Source organism: Geotrypetes seraphini, chromosome 2 (assembly GCF_902459505.1).
Source record: "Geotrypetes seraphini chromosome 2, aGeoSer1.1, whole genome shotgun sequence".
NCBI lineage: Eukaryota > Metazoa > Chordata > Amphibia > Gymnophiona > Dermophiidae > Geotrypetes > Geotrypetes seraphini.
In genome coordinates this window covers 40,301,773-40,325,088 of record NC_047085.1, presented here as the reverse complement: position 1 = coordinate 40,325,088, position 23,316 = coordinate 40,301,773, and the positions used below count along the sequence as shown (strand labels likewise).

The following is a 23,316-nucleotide window of genomic DNA, read 5'->3' as shown; positions in this document are numbered from 1 at the left end:
CCTTTTCCTCCTAACCTCTGTAAACCGTGCCGAGCTCTGCGCTTGCGGAGATGATGCGGTATACAAACCTAAGGTTTAGTTTAGTTTAGTTTAACATATTTTACAGACATTTTACACTTTAACAGCACTTAAATTCTATCAACTTATATTTCATGACAAATACATATATCATCCCCCCTTCTACATATCCAACAATTGCACTCAAATAAAAAGTATTTCTCCACCCACCCTGGATGTGTATGTTCAAAGGGATATACAGTGGAACCTTGGTTTACGAGCATAATTTGTTCCAGAAGCATGCTCGTAAACCAAAGTACTCGTATATCAAAGCGAGTTTCCCCATAGGAACTAAGGGAAACTCGCTTGATAGGTTCTCACCCACCCCCACCCCTACCCCCCGAGGCCAGCGGCCCTGCTCCACCCCCCGAGAGCCATCATCGCTCCCCCCCACTCACGAAGGCCCCCGCCCCCCACGCGAACCGGCACCCCCTGCCCGAACAACTTCAACAAGCTTCATCACTTTGACAATTGACACTTCCCTTTTAGCCGTCAAACTTTACTTTTCAGAGCGCGGCAGTGCTGTTTATAGTTACAGTACAGTACAGTGCTGGGACCGGGAGAGCACCTCTTTAGCTGCCGCGATGAAGGCTTCCCGGGCAGGGCCTAATACTGCAGCTCTGCAGAACCTCCTGAAGTAAAGCTCAGCGTCGCTTGCTCCCTCCCCCCAGGGTCCTGTTCCGGTACCATAAGGGGAGGGAAGCAATGTAGTGCCGAAGACGTAAGTAATAAAAAGCCAGTTCTCCCTCTCTCCGAGATTCTCGGAGATCTCAGAGAATCTCGGAGAGAGGGAGAACTGGAAGGCCTTGAGCATGCGCAGATGCTCAAAGCCCAGCAAGCAGCAGAACTTTTTTCAGCGGCACTGGCACGTCCTGTGGGCTGCGTGCCGGTGCCAGAAGGGGGGTAAGTTTGAAGCTGTTCGGGCGGAGGGTGCCGGTTTGCATGGGGGAGCGATGCCGGTTCTCGGTTTGCGAGACAAGATTTGCGAGAATGTTTTGCTCGTCTTGCAAAACACTCGCAAACCGAGGTTTGACTGTACAAGTTTTGATCTCAGTCTCCACTTGCTGGTAGCAGTGAGGCATATTACCCATCCATAAAGGAACTATACCGGTCTATCAAGCGATACAGAATATAAGAATAGCCTTACTGGGTCAGACCAATGGTCTATCTAGCCCAGTATCCTGTCTTCATGGAGGCCAATCAAAGTAACAAATGCCTGGCAAAAACCCAAATAGTAGCTGCACTCCATGCCACTGATCCAAGGCAAGCAGTGCTTCTCCCTTGTCTTTCTCAACACCAGACTATGGAATTTTCTTACAGGAACTTGTCCAAACCTATTTTAAAACCAGTTACAAAACCGCTCTTAACACATCCTCTGGCAAAACGTTCCAGAGCTTAACTATTCTCTGAGTGAAAAACTATTTCCTCCTGTATTGGTTTTAAAAGTATTTTCCTCTTCATCGAGTGCCCCCCTAGTCTTTTCAGATCTTGATGCAGTAAAAAAATTGATCCACTTGTAAGTTACCAGTGTTCCCGCTAAGCTGCGCTGGGGTGCGCTGGCGCACAAAATATTACCTCGCAGCGCACAAGTTTCTCGTCACAGCGCACACAGTGTAGAGCACAGTTCTTCAACCGCCGGTCCGCAAACAAAATCTTGCCGGTCCGCGAAGGATTCGGTCCCCGCCGCAACGAAAGGCCGGCGTCAGCTGACTTGCAACTTCCTGTTGCAGTCGCTGTGCCGGGACTCCTGCCTTCGCCGGGACTCCTGCCTTCCACCGCGTTTGCCTCCTGCCTTGTCTCCGCACCTCCAGACCAGCAGCGGCAGCTGTGTATGCTTTTAACTTCGGCACAGAGCTGCCCCTAATCAATAGTTTAGCGCGGTTTCATAAGGCAGCCTCGGGGCCTTTGCTAAGCCGGCCCACATCGCATCATCGAAGCGGGCCGGCTATCAAAGGCCCCGAGGCTGCCTCATGAAACCGCGCTAAACTATTGATTAGGGGCAGCTCTGTGCCGAAGTTAAAAGCATACAGAGCTGCCGCTGCTGGTCTGAACTCTTGGGCCGCTGAAGGAGGGCAAAAAGCAGCTGTCCTGGAGGTTTCCCTTCCTCTCGCCTTTACAGGTTCCTTTTTTCCACCTTTTTTTTTTTTCCTTCAAACGGCAACGGGCCCCAGCATCGACATCAATCAAGTAAGTTCCACTGTCAATCAAGCAGTTCTGCTCGGCCAAAGCTTCCCCTGTGACATGAGCCACCCTCAGGGGAAAGAAAGTGACCCACAAAGGTGAGGGGAAGGGGGGCAGATGATGGAAGTTGGGGGGGGGAGAGAGAGAGAGAGAGAGAGAAGGGGCAGATGATGGAATGGAGGAGATGAGAGAGAGAGAGAAGGGGACAGATGATGGAAGTGAGAAGAAGGGAGAGAGAGCAGAAGGCAGATGGATGTCAGTTGAGAAGGGAGAGCAGATGCTGAATGGAAGTGGGGAAAGAACACATACTGGATGGAAGGAGGAGATAAATAAAGGGGGAAGAAAATAGTAAGATAATGGAGGGGTGAGGGAAAGGGGTGACAAGCTGTGTGTAGACACAGTGAAAAGAGGGAAACGGGACTAAATAGTAAGAAAGAATTTAATTTAGATGGAGGCAGAAAATAGAGAAGGAAGACCAGAGAAGAAAAGGGAAGAGAGAGCAGAGAATGATCAGATCTGAGTGGAGGAAATGAGAAGAGAGATATGCTAAAAACCACAGGGGGGAGGGAAGGATAGAGATGCCAGACCATGAGGGGAACAGAAGGAAGATGATGGATGCTAGACCAAATTGGGGGGTGGGGGGGGGGGCAGGAGGAGAGATGGCAGGGAAAGACAGTGAATGGAAGGGGCAGATGCTGGACTGAAGAGACAGAGAAGGTTATCATGCTGCTGTACCGGGCCATGGTACGCCCTCACCTGGAGTACTGCGTCCAGCACTGGTACTTTAAGAAGGACACGGTACTACTCGAAAGGATCCAGAGAAGAGCAACTAAAATGGTTAAGGGGCTGGAGGAGTTGCCGTACAGCGAAAGATTAGAGAAACTGGGCCTCTTCTCCCTTGAGCAGAGGAGATTGAGAGGGGACATGATAGAAACATTCAAGGTACTGAAGGGAATAGACTTAGTAGCTAAGGCAGGGAGAACGAGAGGGCACTCTCTAAAGTTGAAAGGGGATAGATTCCATACAAACGTAAGGAAGTTCTGTGGTAGAAAGCAACATATTTATTTGGCTCATAACTTGCTGGCGCCCGATATTTTTAGCTCACAGTGAAAAAAGTTTGCTCACAACACCCGCCCGCTTAGAGGGAACACTGCTTGTAACCCCAGGATTTTGTAGACTTCAATCATATCTCCCCTCAGCCATCTCTTTTCCAAGGTGAACAGCCCTAACCTCTTTAGTCTTTCCTTATACAAGAAGAGTTCCATCACCTTCATCATCTTGGTTGCTCTTCTTTGAACCTTTTCTATTGCCACTATATCTTTTCTGAGACTGAACTCTGAGGACTTTCTTAAGAGATCAGACTCCATAGATGACCCTTGAGGGGAGGAATGTTGGCCTAGTGTCTAACCCTCAGTAAGCCTGATTCTAAGAGAGAGGTTGTAGAGGATCAGCACTAAAGACAGTTTTCACAGCAACCTGTGAATTACTGTCTGCCTCGGCCCACCCAGCCTCCCCATAGCCTTGAGTCTGTTAGGGTTCAATACAAAACAGTGTTTTAGTCTAGATTAGGGTTTTAGGTTGCATTTCAGGGCATAATATCATTTGTTGAGGAAAGGCTCTGGTGATAATTTAACTCCCTCTCGCCCACCCCAAAACATAGCTTTTGGATTTATAGGCTCTTCAGCCAACCAGGAACAGGGCATTACTTTGGTAGGATTTTTCTGTCCTTTCTTTATTCTTCCAGGTGTAAGTACTAGGGAGCACTCGATGAAGTTACAGGGAAATACTTTTAAAAACAATAGAAGGAAAAAAATTTTTCAAGTTGTGGTAAGAGCAGATAGCGTAGCTGATTTTAGGAAAGGTTTGGACAAGTTCCTGGAGGAAAAGTCCATAGTCTGTTATTGAGAAAGACATGGGAGAAGCCATTGCTTGGCCTGGATCGGTAGCATGGAATATTGCTACTCCTTGGGTTTTAGCCAGGTACTAGTGACCTGGATTGGCCACTGTGAAAACAGGCTACTGGGCTTGATGAACCATTGCTCTGACCCAGTAAGGCTATTCTTATGTACTTCTGCACCACAGTATGGCTGGGAAATGTCATATCACCAAAGCTGCTGCTCAAGTTACTTCTGTCTCTGTGCAGACAGAAAATGTTACCCAGAGGGAGTGGTTTCATGCGCAAGCTGTCTTCAGCTTGAATCTCTCATGAAGGAAGTAAAGGAACTGAGAGAGGAGGTGGCAAGACTGAGAAGTATCGGTGAGAATGAGAGGTATATCAATGAAATAGTTCATGAGGTGTCAAAGATTTCCAGCGGTGGGGAGGGAAGACAGCTAGACTCAGATTATGGAACACTGCAAGATTGGTACTATGACTCCCCCTCCCCCAACCCTTTGAACTGAAGAACCGGTATGCTGTCCTGGAAGTGGAAGAGATAAAGAGCATTCCAATAAGAGGAAGGACCAGAGCTAATCCCCAAAATTACTGAATCAGTGACCACTAGGAGGTGTAAGGTAGTTGGCGATTCCCTTCTGAGGGGTACAGAAGCATCCATCTGCAGACCAGACATGATGTCACGAGAGGTGTGCTGTCTACCTTGTGCCAAAATCCATGTTGGCACTAACGATACTATCAAGGTTAACAAAACCCAAGTTTTTTTAGAACAACAGCATAAACTGAAGCCAAAAAAAGTTCTATAATGTCAATGTCTGACAAACTGTGGAGCGCAGCCACGGGAAATTAAGATGAGATTAAACCTTAATTAAATTTTAGTGAGAAAACCTCAGTGTGGATTGAAAAGTCAGATGAACGAATTAACATTCAATACTTCAACCTGTGTACGAGCTACAGCCCAGCCCACCATACCAAACTAGAATCTTTCTATGTGTGATACAAATTCAGTGAAAAATAAAGTGCAATAACACTAAAAGAATAACAAATGTGTACATTAATGGTGCTATGCTTACACAGTTTGTAAGACAAAAATACTGCACAGCCCTGAAAAATAAAATAAAATAGGACTACTCATCTCAATGAGCGATCCGGAACCCTCCAAAAGTCCCAGAGATGCCAGGGCCAAAAGCCCAAATGAGCGAAGATGGTGCGCTACTTGAAAGTAGAAAAAAACCTCAGAAAATGAATGGTTCAACTGAACTTCAGTTTCGGATACATATCCTTCTTCAGGAACCTCCAGTAATTATGAGCTCAAGACAGTAATAGCAGTAAATATGCTGAGACACACCCAGCATGGCAGAAGCAGTCTCCCTGGCGTCTCCGGGAGTCTTGGCGGGTTCCGGATCTCACATTCTATATTTTGTTTTATTTTTTTTGTTTATTACTTCAATTTTTTGTGACAGAGGTGATTAATAACTAATAAATAATTAATATATAATTTAAATACATTTAAGGTCAAAGAAAAGTTGTTGAGAGAGCTGCCATTTTTGGCCCCTCACTGAAAACTGTCACGGCAATGGCAATGATAGGTTATGCATCAGAACTGTCAGATTTGGAATGCTTTCATTGTGACCTCCAGAAATAAAGCAAAACCACCAGTTCATTTTGTGTAGGTCAAATTTTGAAGTCTCTATCCCCCTAAGAGCCAAATTTAAACTGATGTCAAAGAGGTGGATGGCTCTGGGATGGGCCAATAGAACTACAGAATCATGCAATCCCTCAAAATTATTTAATAATGTACCATACCTTGTACACTGCTCCATTGTGGAGCGAATAAACTGACCAATCAGGGCCAGGAACTGTTTTGTGTAGCGTGAGTGGAACTGCTTCAGCAGAGTGAGGAGACCCAGTACTAATGGAGGCCAGTCAATAGGGTCTGCTGGTTTTCTACATAACATGCCTAGGAAACAAGCAGAAGAACTGTCAAACTGAACAAAGCCTAGTGGGGTCAACATTCAAAACATATACATCACTACTAAAACAACATTATCCCATTCTGAACATATAGTATAGAGCAGCGATGGTGAACCTATGGCACGCGTGCCAACTGCGGCACGCGAAGGCCTTGCAGCTGGCACGCGCAGGGCCGCCATCAGGGCAGTACTACCAGGGGGTGCACAGGAGAGAGAGCTGAACGGGGACGATGGTGGACCCGCGGGGTTAAATATAACTTGAGCCGCGAGGCTCGTCTTCTACTCCGCCTGCCCTGCGCTCACACAGCCGATCGGAAATCTTCCCCGACATCAGCGCTGACGTCGGAGGGAGGGCTTAAGCAAAGCCCGCCCTCGGACGTCAGCGCTAAAGTCGGGGAAGATTTCCGATCGGCTATGTGTGCGCGGCGGGACAGGCAGGAAATAGAAGACAAGCCTACGCGGCTCGAGCTACATTTTGCTGAGAAATTTGCTAAGATGGGCTGGGAGACAAACGGGGAACACAAAAGGGGGAGGGAGTGCGTTTTGGACACAAGGCATGAACTTGGGAGAAAGGAAGGGAGGGAAAGAGATGCTGAGGGGGGGGAGGGAATGGGTTTTTGCACACAGAAGGCATGAACTTGGGAGAGAGGAAAGGAGGGAAAGAGATGCTGAGGTGGGGGAGGGAATGGGTTTTTGGACACAGAAGGCATGGACTTGGGAGAGAGGAAGGGAGGGAAATAGATGCTGAGGTGGGGGAGGGAATGGGTTTTTGGACACAGAAGGCATGGACTTGGGAGAGAGGAAGGGAGGGAAAGAGATGCTGAGGTGGGGGAGGGAATGTGTTTTTGGACACAGAAGGCATGGACTTGGGAGAGAGGAAGGGAGGGAAAGAGATGCGGAGATGGGGAGGGAATGTGTTTTTGGACACAGAAGGCAAGGACTTGGGAGAGAGGAAGGGAGGGAAAGAGATGGTTGTGTACACGGGGAATAGAAGAAAGGAGAATTTTTGGTTATAGGGAGGGAGTGAGGTACAGACAGTGGCATACCAAGGTGGAGGTGGGGGCGGTCTGCCCTGGTTTTACGTCCCAAGGGTGGTGCACAGCTGGCCACCCTCCAGTGTTCTCCCTAGGCTGGCAAACTGCGTCTCTTTAGCCACTTGAGTGCCACCGCCGCCGCCATTGGGAACAGGCCGGTGTCAAGTTCTCCCTGCTTTTCCCTGTGGGGCCGACCAACTCTCGCCACCCGCGTCAATTCTGATGTCGGAGAGGACGTTCTGGGCCAGCCAATCGCTGCCTGGATGGTCCAGAACGTCCTCTCCGATGTTAGAATTGACGTCGAGTGGCGAGAGTTGGTCGGCCCCGCGGGGAAGAGAAGCAGGGCGAACTCGGCGCCGGCCTGTTCCCGATAGCGGCAGTGGCAGCCTATTCCCCAGTGGCGGTGGCAGCATTTTCCCAATGGTGGTGGCTTAGGGGAGGGCAAGCAGAAAGAAAGAAAGGGGGGGGGGGACAGGGAGCCAGAAAAAAAAGAAAGAAAGAGGGCTGGGTGAAACAAAGAAAAATGGGGCACGGAGAGAGAGAGAAAGACAGACATACAGAATGAAAGGGGGTATGGAGAGAGAGAAAAAGAAAGAAGGGGGCAGGGTGAAACAAAGAAAAAGTTTGGGGAGGGAATGAGGTCTGGAGGAGAGGAAGCATACAGGAGGCTGAAAAAAGGGAAGAAATATTGGATGCACAGTCAGAAGAATAAAGTGCAACCAGAGACTGATGAAATTACCAAAGGTAGGAAAATGATTTTATTTTCAATTTAGTGATCAAAATGTGTCCGTTTTGAGAATTTATATATGCTGTCTATATTTTGCACTATGGCCCCCTTTTACTAAACCGCAATAGCGTTTTTTAGCGCAGGGAGCCTATGAGCTTCAAGAGCAGCGTGGGGCATTCAGCGCAGGTCCCTGCGCTAAAAACCGCTATCGCGGTTTAGTAAAAAGGGAGGGGGAATATTTGTCTATTTTTGTATAGTTGTTACTGAGGTGACATTGCATAAAGTCATCTGCCTTGACCTCTTTGAAAACCCGCGGAATATAAATGATAATTAACATTTTCTCTGCGTACAGCGTGCTTTGTGTTTTTAAAATTTTATTGTTGGTAGATCATTTTGACTTGGCCACAAAGGTAAGGGGGAGGGAGGGGAGCTGCTGAAAGAGTCTACCTTGACGTGGTTGCAGGCTTACAAATCTTTTGGTCAAAGAGTGCGGCGACAGAGAAAAGTATGTGTATATTCGGCCCATGAATGAAATCATTAAAACATTATAAATTGCCAATAAATTGAAATGAAAACCAAAGGATTGTGAATCAAATTGATTCTCTGACAATACAAAGATTCCAACCTTTAAAAATGATGTTACATAGTTCAGGCAACTTTATAAAGAGTTTTTAGATACTAAAATCTTGTTATTAAGGTTTAATTGACGTGCTGGCACTTTGAGGAAATTCTTTGGTTTTGTGCGGCAGTTTGGGCACTCGGGCTCAAAAAGGTTAGCCATCACTGGTATAGAGCAAAGCCATTGAGTACACTAACCTCACACCTTAAATGGTCTCTATAGAATTCCTCTAACGCTTGGGTTAAGAAATTACAGTCATACCTCGGTTTGCGAGTAACCCAGTTTGCGAGTGTTTTGCAAGACGAGCAAAACACTCAGTAAACTTTTGACTCGCAAACCGAGTGTTGACTTGATTTGCGAGCAACCCCCCCGATAACCGGCATCGCTCCCCTCCGCTCGCAAAGGCCCCCTCGCTCCAACCGGCACCCCCCCTCTGTGCGAACCGGCACCCCCGCCCGAACAACTTAAACTTACCCCCCCGTCTAGCGCAGTCACAGATCGTGTGCCTAGAAGATCTTCCAGCTTCTGCCTGCCTGCCTTGAGCATGCTCAAGGCAGGCAGGCAGAAGCCGGAAGATCTTCTAGCCACACGATCTGTGCCTGCACTAGACGGGGGTGGGGTGGGGGGAGGGGGTAAGTTTAAGTTGTTCGAGCGGGGGGGGGCTAGTTCGCATGGGGGGGGATGCCGGTTGGAGCGAGGGGGCCTTTGCGAGCAGGGGGGAGCGATGCCGGTTATGGGGGGTGGTGGGAACGTATCAAAGCGAGTTTCCATTATTTTCTATGGGGAAACTCGCTTTGATAAACGAGCATTTTGGATTACGAGCATGCTCCTGGAACGGATTATGCTCGTAATTCGTAATATTTGTACTCAAAAAAGATTCATTAACTGACTATCATACCAAGCTGCTTCCAGGGATCCTGAACTTGGCCAAATGGTTAGAATATCAACCTCATATATGCATTTTAGAAAGCTATTAAAAACCCATCTGGTCTCAAAATTCTTGTAATCCCTTCAAAGCAGCACACTGAGATGAAACGATTGTTAACTCCTTGATGCCAATGTTCTATCTATTGTAGCTCACTGACAATGGTCAGCCCTTCTCTTTTGTAAATCGCATAGAACCGAAAGGCTTTTGCGGTATATAAATAAAAATTTATGTTATGTTATTCATACTGTACCAAGGTTTTTGCTGTAATGGAGTTTAGGCAACTGGGAAATCAAAAAGAGGAAATTCACAATGGGGAAATGTGACAGCCGTTTCGTGGTTATGTATATCTGGAAAAAATAAGAATGAGCCCCATGAAAACTGGATACATCTCTGAACTTTGATCTTTTTTTCACAGTTCTGAATATAAATGGCACTGTGTAACTGCAAAACACTGGGATAGCAACCATTTAGCAGTTTCTAAATGTTTGGAATGAGAGATTATTTTCCTTTAAATGTTAGGAGCGCAATCAAAAAGTTTCAGATTTCTTTTTAAATTTCAGTATGTGCATCAAAACCTCCACTCTGCTCACAATCAGAGATTGATCTAAATACATACATAGAAACATAGAAGATGACGGCAGAAAAGGGCTACAGCCCATCAAGTCTGCCCACTCTGCTTACCCACCCCCTGTCTATGCCCTAATGACCCAATTTCCTTATCTTGACCCTCGTAGGGATCCCACATGAGTATCCCATTTATTCTTAAAGTCTGGCACGCTGTCTGCCTCGATCACCTGCACTGGAAGCTTGTTCCAATGATCAACCACTGGCTTCCTATTGCTCATCGAATCTCGTATAAAATATTACTGCTAGTTTTTAAATCTATGATCTATAATGAACCTCAGGTTCATCACTAGACTGCTCATTCCATATAACGTTTCACGGACCCTTCGATCAGCTTCAAACAATCTTTTAACAGTTCCATCTTTAAAAATTATTGGTACTAGAAGACAAGACATGTTTTCAATTATCGCCCCTATCTTATGGAACTCTATACCTCAGTACATTAGAGACATAAAGGACCTCATTTCTTTTAAAAGAGCTCTAAAAACCTATTTTTTTCAAGGAAGCTTTTAACATATGAATCTCAGATTTACAAATTTTTTTTTTTTAACGCTAGGTTTTATATCCCATAATTTTGCTTTTTTCCCTTCCCTGAGTTATTTTTCCCTTAAATGTATATTTTCCTCTACAAATATATTGTAACTTTCCCCCTCTACCCTCTTGTTTCATGTGTGTTTACTCAGTAGGTTTTTTTTTTAATTTAAAGGTCAGTGTATTTGTATTTCTATTTTTACTTGAATTGTACATTGCTTAGATATTTAATAAGCGATTTATCAAGCACTAATAAAACTTGGAAACTTGGAAATACTTTCTGGTGTCGCCATGAAATTTTCCGCCCCTGAGTTTGAGCGGGTGCCCTCTTGTGGCCGAGGGTCCCTTGAGAAAGAAAATATCATCTTCCACTTCAACACGTCCCATGTATTTTACTTACCTCCCTGATCCTGTAGACATAACTAGATTTCATTGATTCCCACCAGAGCAAGATGACACTGACATAGCTCCTATTATGTAAAGAGGTGGGTATTTTATAAGAACATAAAGAGATAACGAAGATCCATCAGACCCAGCATCCTGTTTCCAACACTAGCCAATCCAAGTTACAAATATCTGGCAGGATCCTAAAGAATCAATCCTGTCCTCATTAACTGTACCCAGGGATAAGCAGTGGCTTTCTCAAATCTACCAGGTTAAATATTGTTTTTTTCTGTTGCATAGATCTTTTTGGACCCCTGTTAGGTTGCACAAGTTAGATAGTTCTAAATCTAATAGATGCTGGCACTGTCATCTAGACATTGGGACACTGGATCATCTGTTGTTCTATTGTCCTTTAATACTCAACTTTTGGAAGTCAATATGGAGACAGATTAATCTCATATTGGAATCAATTATTCCATTAACATATGAGGTAGTTATATGTGGAACATTGCTGCATATTAAGCCCCCCATGGACCGCTATAAATTGAGGCTTTTCTTAATTATGACAGGGATGGCCATGCAAATGGTAACTCGCAATTGGAAAAGTTGCGATTGTCTTAATTTTCCTTTTTGGTGGGCAAGTTAATGTTTGTGCTATAGATATGAGAAGATGAATGCTGATATGTTGGGGCATGGTAATTTATTTAAATTGGTTTGGGGCCATTATAGTTGTCTTTTAATTTTAATTTATTTCCATACACATCCAGGACAGAGTGGGTGGGGGAAGGGGAGATATCTCTTTGGTTTATTCTTTGATTAAATGTGCTGGAAGGGATGGGAGGGATATTTTTCCTCTGCATTGTTATTGATTGAATATAAGTGCTTATTTTGATTATTAATGTTTGCATAAATCTTGGCACTTTGTATTAGTTTTGGAAAATTAATAAAGATTTTAAAAATATATATATATTGTTTACTGACTTCTATTTTACCACATATTCCGGCAACAAATTCCTGAACTTAACTGTATACAGGGTAAAAAACTATTTCCTCCACTTAATTTAAAAATGCTATGATTTCAAACTGGCATTTGGCCCTAGTTCTTAACACTTCAGTTTAGTTCTTCCTTTGTTTTCTTATTCTCGCATTTTTTTCCCCATCCTCCTGTTTTTACCTTATTTGTTCTTACCTCTTGATATTGTAAACCTTTCCTGCCCTTGATTGTCATTTTGTTTCTAATATTGTTAATTGTACAGTATATAACATTTTAAGAACATAAGAACTGCCGCTTCCTGTTGTATTTATTTTAATTATTTTCCTTTGATTTTTATCTATTGTTAACCACTTTGATTTGACTTTTTTTTGTTAATAATGGCGGTATATCAAATAAAATAGTTGTATAACTGTAACTGTTATTCAGTGCCTCTTAAGTCTTACTGCTGTCTAAAGCTTTGGCAAACAAAAATAGCCATAGTAGTAATAATTCCCTATTTACTATTCCATCTCACTCTATAAGATCTTTTGTCAGCCATTTCTTTACTAAACTGAACAGCCCATATCAATGTGAGTATAATGCCAGCATCCTCCTCAGAAAAAAAAACAACAAAAACCAAACCAAATGAGAACAACAAAACAGAGGCCTGATTTAGATTTTCCGCCATTACTTTGTCCTTCAGCGCTCCATTTACCCTTTGATTACTGAGCAGTTTAACTGCACCCCTTACAGGCGTTTTGCTTTTAATTTGAAAAGCTGCTTTTCAAATTCTCTTTTGGCCTACATTACGGTTTTACATTATTTTGCCAGTGCTTATGCTCATCCCTATTTTTCTCATTTGGGTCTGCTTTCCATTTTCTCACAGAAGCTCTTCTGGCTTCCAGTGCCTTTTTCACCTCATAATTAAATATTCTGGCAGTCATTGGATCTGCTTTCAACCTTTTTTTTTTTTAAATGTGTTGGATGTTATTATCTATGTTTTCAAAATAGTATTTTTAAATAATATTGATGCCCCATGCAAACTTTTGACCCTTCGGTTTTTTTTCCAACTACCATATATACTCGAATAAAAACCGACCTGAATAAAAACTGAGGTAACCTCCCCCCTCCCCCAAAAGGAAGGAAAAAAGTTGACTTAAATATAAACCATGTGTATGTTTACATACAAGTGCCCTGCCCGGCTCTGCACCCAGCTCTCCTCCCTCCCCGGCTCTGCACCTTGTTCCCCCTCTCTCCCAATGCCTTGCAGGCCTCCACCGAGCCTGCCGTAAGCCTGGTGGTCCAATGGCAGGCCAGGACAAGAGGGATACCTCTCACCTCTAACAACTCTCATCTTCCTCCCACCTCCCCAATTAGTAAAAAGTGTACCTTTAAAATCTATGGTGGTCCAGCGGTAAACAGGGGCAGGAGCAATCTTTCTACACTCCTGCCCTATGCAGAACCACTATCTGAATGGTTGCCAGGAGTTCTCACGGCAACCTTGCAAGACCGCAGGAACTCTTGATAGCCATTCAGATAGTGGTTCTGCATGAGGCAGGAGCACAGGAAGATCACTCCTGCCCCAGTTCACCATTGGACCACCAGGAATTTTAAAGGTAAACTTTTTACTAATCGGGGAAATGAGAGTTGTTAGAGTCCTGTCCCGGCCAATCAGGTCTTATGGGAGGCCCAGTGGAGGCCTGCAACAGGTCCAGGAGTGGGGAGGATGGGCAGTGACCCGATATAAACTAAGACCCCCCCCCCACAGCAATTTTACTTTGTATCTGCCCTCATGTGTTTATGTCAAATTTAATTGCATATTATGATCATTGTAGCCAAGTTTCAAGTTTAATAAAAATTTGTATACCGCCTATCAGTCTTCCAAGCGGGTTGTACATAATAAAATAGGGTAACATACATTAAAACATAGGAAAGAGAGCCATATAGGGGGAAATTCAAAAGGAAGGGAGATCCCATCTGATAACCAAAGCAGACATGAAGATGTTTCATTAGGTAAGTGCATTAGAGGTTGAACGCATCTATAAAAAGACACGTTTTTAGTTTTCCTTTGAAACGATCTAGCATGGGTTCATCCCATAATTCCAGGGGTAATGAGTTCCAAAGAGGCTGTGACAGAGAAGTTTCTTGTTCACCACCTTTTCCCCCTTGTACCAGGACCTGCGTTCCACTAACAGCTAGTTCCAAAGTAATTCTTCCTTTTGTTGAACAGCTAATGCATGAAATAGTCATTCACTGTATCTAGGAACTTTACCTCCCTATCCTCACATATTTACCCAAATCAATATTGAGATAATTGAAATCTCCCATTATTGTGTTGACAATTTTATTAGCCTTATTAGGTCCGTTAGCTTTCTATTCTGGATTTTTCATCCCGGTGGGCAGTAGTATACCCTCCAGTAAGCTTGGTTGTATTCCTTCCCATCACATTCCTGCAGAATTTTTATCCTTCTCAATTCTGTGACATCTTGAATACATAGCACCACCCCTCCACCAACTTGATATGTTTTGTCGTATTGATATAATCTCTATCCTGTACTCGTTTTCCACTGGTTATTTTTCCATCAGATTTCTGAGGTACCTATTATGTCTATATCACCCTTTAGTGCCAATCTTACTTTTTAAACTTCTGGCATTCACATATGGACGCTTTAAAGTCACAAGTACTCTATTAACAGATGATATAGACAGTTTGGAGTTGGTCATATCTATGCTAGTTCAGCCTTTGCCTCAGCCTCTCTATCTGTATATTCTGTCTTCCTTGTTCTGCAAATATCTTTTAAAGACAGCTCCCTCCTTCCTAATCATACACTTTTTTTTTTTTTTTTTTAGCAATTCTTAATGTTCCTCTTGTTCATTTAAAAGCTGCTCTATTCAACATCTTGGGACTGTCAAAGCTCAGAAGTAATCGATCTATCACTTGAGCAATTTACCGTCCACATGCTTGTTAGTAATTCCATCTACAACTCGAGAACGACCCAGTGCTGTAAACTGCAGCTTCCCTCTTCAAACCAAATCTGGAGGAAATCACTCTTCCGGGTCCACCTTCGAGTTCCAAGGTCCCAAAATTTGGAATTGCCTCCTGACCTGCTTACGTCAGATTCCCCCTACCTTCAATTCAGGAAGGCACTAAAAACACATCTATTCTCATTATAGTCTGGGACTGAAGCTCTCTACTGTATGATCCATGATCCTGTTTCAAACCTTATTAATCTTATGTAAGCCGCAATGATTCCCAGTAGACATCTGCAGGGTATAAGAAACAATATGGTATGGTAACTCACTTCCACCTATACCAGGCTTGTTAGTAGAAGAATAGGTTAGGATCAGGGAGTATTTGTTCCAGCATGCTCTACAAACCTACTTATGTGACTTGTGAGGTCCACTATCTTTATATCAGGAAGGCAAGAGCGTACTAGGTGATCTTCACACTCACTAGCCAGCAACTGAGTTATCTATATTTCTAATGATCCAGTTGCCAACTACAACATCAGTCCTAAAGATGAGTTTAGTTATTTGAAGTCTTAGTGAGTAGAAATGCCTAATTAAATGTAAATTCCCTTAAATTTTGTATTGGACTACTGGTTCCTTTTTGTATTTGCTCCTTAATTAATCAAATGCTAAATTTAAACAATTAGGATGGCATTTTATAAGGCTTGTGGTGTATTTACAAATATTTTTTATTTATTTTATTATTTCTATACCACTTATATCCTAAGTGGTTTACATTCAGGTACTTTATCATATTTCCCAGTGGGCTCAAACTCTATCTAGTGTACCTGGGAGCAATGAGGGGATTAAGTGACTTGCCCAGGGTCACAAGGAGCAGTGAGGGATTTGAACCCACAATCTCAGGGTGCTGAGGCTGTAAATAATCAGTATTAAAATAAAAACAACCTTCAGACTGCATAAAACACTGCAGCACAGTTGATCTATAGAAAGTCTGTACTGCAATGCAATCATTGCACTGGCTACCAATAAAGGTGCAGTTGATGTTTAAATTATAAGCATTAATCTATCAAATATTATATGGTATGACTCCTGGCTATATGTAAGGTATGACTGAATGTCCTGCACAAAATACCACAGTAGGCTTGAGAGAATAAAGCTTCAACATCTAACTTGTAAAAAGATAAATTATAAATCTTTTCATTCTGCCAGGTTTACCTATCTTGGAACAAAGTGTTGGAACTGACTTTCACTAGACATTAGGGAGCAAGGAAATTATTTTGCAAACTACTTAAAACATTTCTTTTAAAAATATCTATGATTAAAGAAGGATTGGATATAGCACAGTTGTAATTACTTCTCTTTCTTCTTCCCCTCTTGAAGTCAGTCAATTTGTACCTTTGCTTAATCTTTTGTAAACCGCATAGAACTTCACGGTATTGCGGTATATAAGCTGTTATTATTATTACTTATATTTTAATGTCTTAGTAGTATGAATAAATATAATCATTTGGCTGAAAGGGGACAATTTTAGAACCAATGCTAGGAAGTTCTTCTTTACACAGAGGGTGGTGAACACCTGGAATGCGCTTCCGGAGGTTGTGATAGGACAGAGTACACTATGGGGGTTCAAGGAAGGATTGGATAAATTCCTGAACGATAGGGGGATTGAAGGATACAGATAGAGGTAGAGATAGGTTTTAGACAGAGTATGGATAGAAGGATAAAAGGGATTAGAGAAGGATCACATTACAGGTCATGGGCCTGATGGGCTGCCGCGGGTGCGGACTGCTGGGCACGATGGACCTCGTGTCTGACCCAGCGGAGGCAACTTCTTATGTTCTTATGACTTGATGTTTTATTTATGTCTTTGAGCTTGTTCTTTTTTGATCTTAATAACTGTTAACGAATTTTTGTATTTGAATTTAAGACCTTATTATGATCAAGTACACTACTGAATTGATAGATGCTTGATCTCCAACAGTCAATCTATTTTGCTATTCTGTTTTCTGTCTTTTTTATTTGACTTTTAGCTGAATTGAACTGTTGCTGTAACTGTGTCTTCTTTGTTGATGGCTAGGTAAGCCACATTGAACTGAACTTGTTTTAGAGAATGTGGGATAAAAATGTCATTAAATGAAATGAAAGAAAGCCACTATTTATACATTTAGAACTAAAGCATGATCAATTTGGAAGGAGGCCTGTTGTAGGCAGACTGGAAAATGATTCATAGACAACGGCGCGAAAGACAAAGGCGCGCCCGGACAATTGAGCGCAGTGTGGAGGTGTGCGCCGCTCAAAATTACTGTTTTTAGGGGCTCCGACGGGGTTTTTTGTTGGGGAACCCCCCCACTTTACTTAATAGACATCGCGCCGGCGTTATGGGGAGTTTAGGGGGTTGTAACCCTCCACATTTTACTGTAAACTTAACTTTTTCCCTAAAAACAGGGAAAAAGTGAAGTTTTCAGTAAAATGTGGGGGGTTACAACCCCCCACAACGCGGCGCGATGTCTATTAAGTAAAGTGGGGGGTTTCCCCCCCACACACCCCCGTCGGAGCCCTAAAAACAGTAATTTTGAGTGGCGTGCGCCTCCGCGCTGCGCTCAATTATCTGGGCGCGCCTTTGTCCCGGCGCGCTTTTGACCTGACACCCTGGAAAATATACCTGTATTCCAATTTGACAATGGCCGCAAACACATTTTAAAAATGTCTGAATGTCAACATTTACACCTGTTCTGAAGCAGGCAAGTATAAGTGAAGAGTTTGTTACTTGAGGTTTGCACTAGTGATAATGGAGGCAAAGAGAGGTGAGGTTTTTTTTCCCACTTGGCTCCTTAACTGGTTATTCCTGAACATCCCTTTCTTGTTATGAAATCTGCTACTAACACACAAAAGTACATGACAGAATCCTGAGTGATGCTATTGCATTTCTTTGTAAAACAGTTGCTTCCGTTGTGCATACCTTCAAATCGAAGTGCGCTTTCCATGACCTTTTACAGAAGGCTCTGCATTCAGTGAGCCTTCTGTAAAATATCTTGCTAAGTGTAAAAGTCATGCCTTGGAAGTCCCTTTTTCTGTGGCTCACTGGTTGAGCTGCTGCCTCTGCACCCAGAGGTTGTGAGATCAAATCCCGGGGCTGCTCCTTGTGACCCTGGGCAAGTCACTTAATCCTCCAGTGCCCACATATTTTTAAATTTCCTAATTTCCTAACTTTCTTGCTTTTTTATTTTTAGCTTTGACTTTCGCAGCAAACAAATTTCTCACAGTCCTGTCCACTTCCTAGCAAAGTCGGCTTCCACTCTCAGTATTTCCTGAGAGACAATGCTTTCTACCTGCGTATTACATATGTTTAAAATTCTAGTATATTATGCAAAACTGTATTTGGGAAATGAATGAAGCATCACTTGCACAGGTAAACATCACTTTTGCTTGGAATCCTTAATTTGGATTAATTAATGAAAGCACATCTTACCATTTCCTGCCTTCACAGCCAATGATGATGAAGGGGGAGTGGAGAAATATTTGTTGAAAATATTTTAGTGTGATCATATTCACAGTATCAAACTTTAATAGAAATAGCTGCACCCAATCCATGAGGGTTAACTGTGCAATTAGTGTTGGGTAGTGCTATCCTGGAAGGTGAATCTAACCTTGTTCAATGGGTTATGAGCTCCTGCTGCTTCTAGGTAGGCTGCAATTTCATAGAGGAGGGTGTTGTCTTCCTTTGGATAAGGCAGTGAAGGATCCTGATAATGGGCTTCTATGTCTGCTAAAATTGCCCTAAATAATAAAAGTAAGAAAGGAGAAATTAGGTTCTTACCTGCTAATTTTCTTTCTGTTAGCTGGTATGCTTCACTGCTAGCAGCAGGTGGCGACTGAGATCAAACTTGTATATTAATATAGCATGCCCCTCTTGCTACTCCAGTTTACCGAATAGCCAAGCAGAACCTAGGAAAGTTCTTAACTGAAAAACAGTAAATGACACTCCAAACAGGAGTGTAAGAAAACAAAAAATTTCTTTAAACAACTGTTGGAACATGTATAGAACTTGATCCTGGAAGTAAAACATCCACATAGCTCACCAGCTAAGCTAGCTGAGCCATCGTTGCTGTTCTTAATTCTCCCTGGCCCTAGAAAAATACAAGAACCCGCAGAAAAATTCAAAATCTGCACGCAAGCAAAAACCCGCAAACACCGCACAAAGACAGACAGGGTGGGGGAACAATTAGACACCCAAGATGAGTACACAAAAATCTTTTTGAATGTTTACAACACTTTGAGAAACTGGAATAGTAATCAATATAGTACAATACTTAAAGTGCGATGATTGAACAAATGAGGATTTTCTCTAGGGTTAAAACCCTGGCGTGATCTTTTTATTACCAGCTGATTGGTTCTGAGCACTTTGTTGCACTTAGTTTAAATATTCACCTTTAAATATAAAAGAGTGGGTATTTTTGTATTTTGCATCAATAAATATACAAAGTCGCTTCTTATAATCACAAGCTCTCTCCCCTGTGGTCTGTTCCTGTAGGCCCATGGTATACCTTGTAACTACCTGGAATTTCCACCATTCCAGTTTCAATGTCCACACTGGGCACCACTTGGCCTTGACTCCCCAAATCACACTATCTACCAGGTTGTAAGACAAACTTGCTCTACCTCAAATTCACTTTTTCTCTCATTTACCTGGTAGTACTCCTTGTTAAGGCCACTTTTCTTCCCCAGGCTCTTCCCAGGTACTGCAGTTCTGCTGGTCTTACTCTTGGAGTCCTCTGCACTTGGGGCCTCTCCAATCTATTTAGTCTCAGGGTTTTTAAACTCCTCTCTGCCTGAGCTCTGCTCCCTTGACTCAGCAGGGTTGTTTCACCTACCCTGTGGCCTACTCTCTACACCTGTAAGCTGGCATCCACTGATATAAGATGGCTGAATTGCAATATCAGTGAGGGAGTGCTCTTCACTATACTACCCATTCCTTCACAAGAACACATAATCAAATATTATTCTCTCAGGGTTTCCGCAGCTGGCATTGTGCTTGTTGCAGGTTTCCAGGTAGAAACCGATGTTTCAGCCACCATTCTGTGGCTTTCTTCAGGGTATGCTCTGAAGTCTGTAGTGTGACTTTGGAAATAGTGGGCTCACTGATCTGATTGGGAGCAGGGCAGTCCACCAATTTGAATTTTGGTAGGAAAGTCAGTTGGTCAGAAATTTGAATTTTGTTGTGAAAGTCTATAGGCCACATTTATGGGTTTCATTAATGGACACAGCATTCTGTTTTACCCACAGAGGGGCTGAAATCATGAAAGCAAATCTTTGTTGCCTCAAACCAATCATATGGGCACTTTTTCCTAGGTGTCTGCCTCCAGAGCATGCTCTAAAATAATCAAATGCAACTCAAAACAGCTGACCATAAATCAAAAAAACTTTTCGACCATAGTATGATCTCTGAAAACCAGTTCCCTATCATAATAATAACTCCCACTTACCTCCTTCTCTTCCCCCAACCAAATTCTATAGAATCTTATTATGATCTGATAAATTTTGCTTAGGAAATCCTGGGAAAATGACTGGGGTTGACAACTGCCATCACACTGTGCAGTTGTTTTGTTTCTGTGCCAGGATACTCTAAGGGTTTCATTTACTAAGCTTTTCCCTTCCAACAAAGAATGGGAGACAAGTCTTGTCAGGTTCACCTTATTAACGGTTTATAGACTTTCCTTCCAGGAATGTGTCAAATTTTTTCAACCCCTGCTATGCTAACTGCTTTTACTATATTCTCTGGTAATGAATTCCAGACCTTGAGTGAAATTTATTTATTTATTTATTCTAAATACAGTATGTAATACTGTAACCAACAAAAAAAAAAAATAAAAGAGAGCACGAAAACAAGCCCTACAATGTCACAAGTAAACAAAAAATGGCACGTGAGATGTCAGACCTTATCTTCAGAGTAAAGTCTTTATTGAATATAACCGAATTAGGATCCAAGTTTTATCAATAACAATTGCATTCATCATGGGTCAATAAATATATATGTACTGTTAAAAATACAATATGCAATGAAAATACAGTCATGTGAAAAAATTAGGACACCCCATGAAATATTCGGTTCTTTCTTAAGAAATATTCACATATCGATATCAAATCCTTTTTTTTTTTAAATTTACCTCTAGAAAAGAAAGTGATGCAATTGCAGGTAAATAACAAAAACTTTCTTTGATTTACTCGTGAAACAAAAGATATCTCCGAGAATCTCTAAGAGAGCGAGAACTAGAAGACCTTGAGCATGCGCAGATGCTCAAGGCCCAGCACAAGGAAGAGGGAAGATCTTTGGGCACCTGCATGTCCTGTGCGTTTGTGCTGGTGCCAGATAGGGGTAAGAGAATGTGCTTGGGTGGGTGGGGGATGCCAGATCGCGGCGGGGGTTGGGGGGCGGGCGATTCAAGCAGGGGAGGGGATGCTGGATCGCGGGGGGGGGGGAGGGTAAGGTAAAGCAGCGCCGGTGGTCATGGGAAGGGGGCTGGAGGTGGAATGAATCAAGCGAGTTTCCCTTACATCCTATGGGAAAACTTGCTTTGATATGAGTAAATTGGTTTACGAGCATGCTTCTGGAACGAATTATACTTGTAAATCAAGGTTCCACTGTATTTATGAAATAACCTTCACTGCTGCCACCAGTTAATGAGAGCACCCACAGTAAATGATGGGAGATCTGTAGGGGGGGATATAATTGAGGTCTACAAAACACTGAGGGATGTAGAACACGTAAAAGTGAATCAATTCTTTCAGAAAGTACAAAGACTAGGGGGGACACCCAATGAAGTTACATGGAAATACTTTTAAAACAAACAGGAGGAAATATTTTTTCACTCATAGACTAGTTAAGTTCTGGAACTCATTGATGAATGATGTAGTAACAGCAGTTAGCATATCTAGATTTAAAGAGTTTAGTTCCTGGAGGAAAAGTCCAAAGACACCATTTGCTCTGGGATCAGTAACATGGAATGTTATTATTATTAACTGGGTTTCTGTCAGGTACTTGTGACCTGGATTGGCCACTGTGGGCACAGGATACTGGGCTAGATGGACCATTGGTCTGACCCAGTATTAGGTTCTTATGGGACAGTAAAGGAGTTAGGAGGGTGGAGAAATATAGGAGAGGACTGAAGAAAGGGCAGTGGGAGATTTGGAAAGGATCTAAGAGGCCACAGACACAAAGCAAATACGGCATGATTCCAAACAAGGCTACAGAAAGAACCTAGGATGAGACCACAGAGTAAAGGAGAAGAGGAAAATGACTCAGGATCGAGGTGGTGACATTGGGAAAGGACCTGGGATGGGGAGGGAGGAAATGGAGTTTGAAGAGAAGGAACAAAAAGACTCAGGAAAGGGCCTTGAAGGATAGGGTAAAAGAGAGGGGACAAAATATGGAAATGGAAACTTCCTTCAAAGCTTCTACCCTGGGCCCTAGGGCAACTATGTAACACTGGTCCTGGCATCCAAAACAGCTTAATGCTCGAGTTGCAGAATAAGAGCTCATTTTTATATCTTAAAAATAAAGAATGACTTTGCCTCTCTTACTTATTAAAATTCTCCAGTGCTGCTGCCAGATGCTTGGAGTCAAACTTACAGGTGTAATTTAATTCATTGGCTATTTGCTGTCTCAAAATTTGCATCTGTCCAACCTGAAATGAATAGGGAGAAAGGCAGTAAAAGATGGTTAATATTTAGAAATGCAGCTGGTGTTGCTTATTCTCATACATTACTACTAAATGATTTACTCCTTTAGGTCATTCCACAATGCTATTATTTACTAGCCCCTTTTGCAAACAGCTTACCCCCCCAAAAAAAAAGACCACTTCAGATTGATGTAAAATGGTCCGAGAAAGGAGGAGATGAGTATACATACATACATACTCGAAAACCAATACAGGAGGTGAAAACCACAAAGACTTTTCCAGAAAAAGGAATGCATTCTGGTCCTTTTGGTTCAGAGCCAGATAGAAACTTTTACATCATAAAATTTAAATTGATCTTATTTTTACTCCAAAATTACTCAAACCAGAAATGTGTATGTGGCATTTAAAGTCTTGGTGGTGATGTCTCAATTCTATGTCCTCATGGATACTCAAGTTCAAGGATCTAGTCTGCATCTTCTATGGCCTAGAGCAGGTCTTGCTATTCTTCAGTTAAAAGGATGTAACGGTTAAGTCCACCCAATGCTTGACTTTTGGAAAATGGATTCGTTTATTATTTTATTAGTGAAAGCCAGGAGGTCAGCTTTAAGAATTACCTTTTGGGAAAAGTTTCTAGAAATCATCCAATAAATATTTATTGTGATTTAGGGGTCCTTTTATTAAGGTTCGCTAAGATGCCCAAAGGAATATAATGGATATCTTAGCATTTAGCGTGTGCTAAATCAGCGCA

The 23,316-nt window shown here is 42.6% G+C and overlaps 1 protein-coding gene across 9 annotated transcripts in view; it reads right to left on the bottom strand.

Annotated features, from left to right (window-relative positions):
• Positions 1 to 23,316, bottom strand: part of WASHC5 (WASH complex subunit 5) — a 169,393-nt gene that overhangs the window by 13,322 nt on the left and 132,755 nt on the right. For all 9 annotated transcript variants that reach the window (XM_033932989.1, XM_033932997.1, XM_033932998.1 and 6 more), the window contains 4 exons: positions 22,471 to 22,574; positions 18,540 to 18,669; positions 9,661 to 9,757; positions 5,936 to 6,089 (listed from right to left, as the gene is read on the bottom strand). In XM_033932989.1, the coding sequence (XP_033788880.1) occupies positions 5,936 to 6,089; positions 9,661 to 9,757; positions 18,540 to 18,669; positions 22,471 to 22,574 (485 nt within the window). The remainder of the gene's footprint in view (positions 1 to 5,935; positions 6,090 to 9,660; positions 9,758 to 18,539; positions 18,670 to 22,470; positions 22,575 to 23,316) is intronic.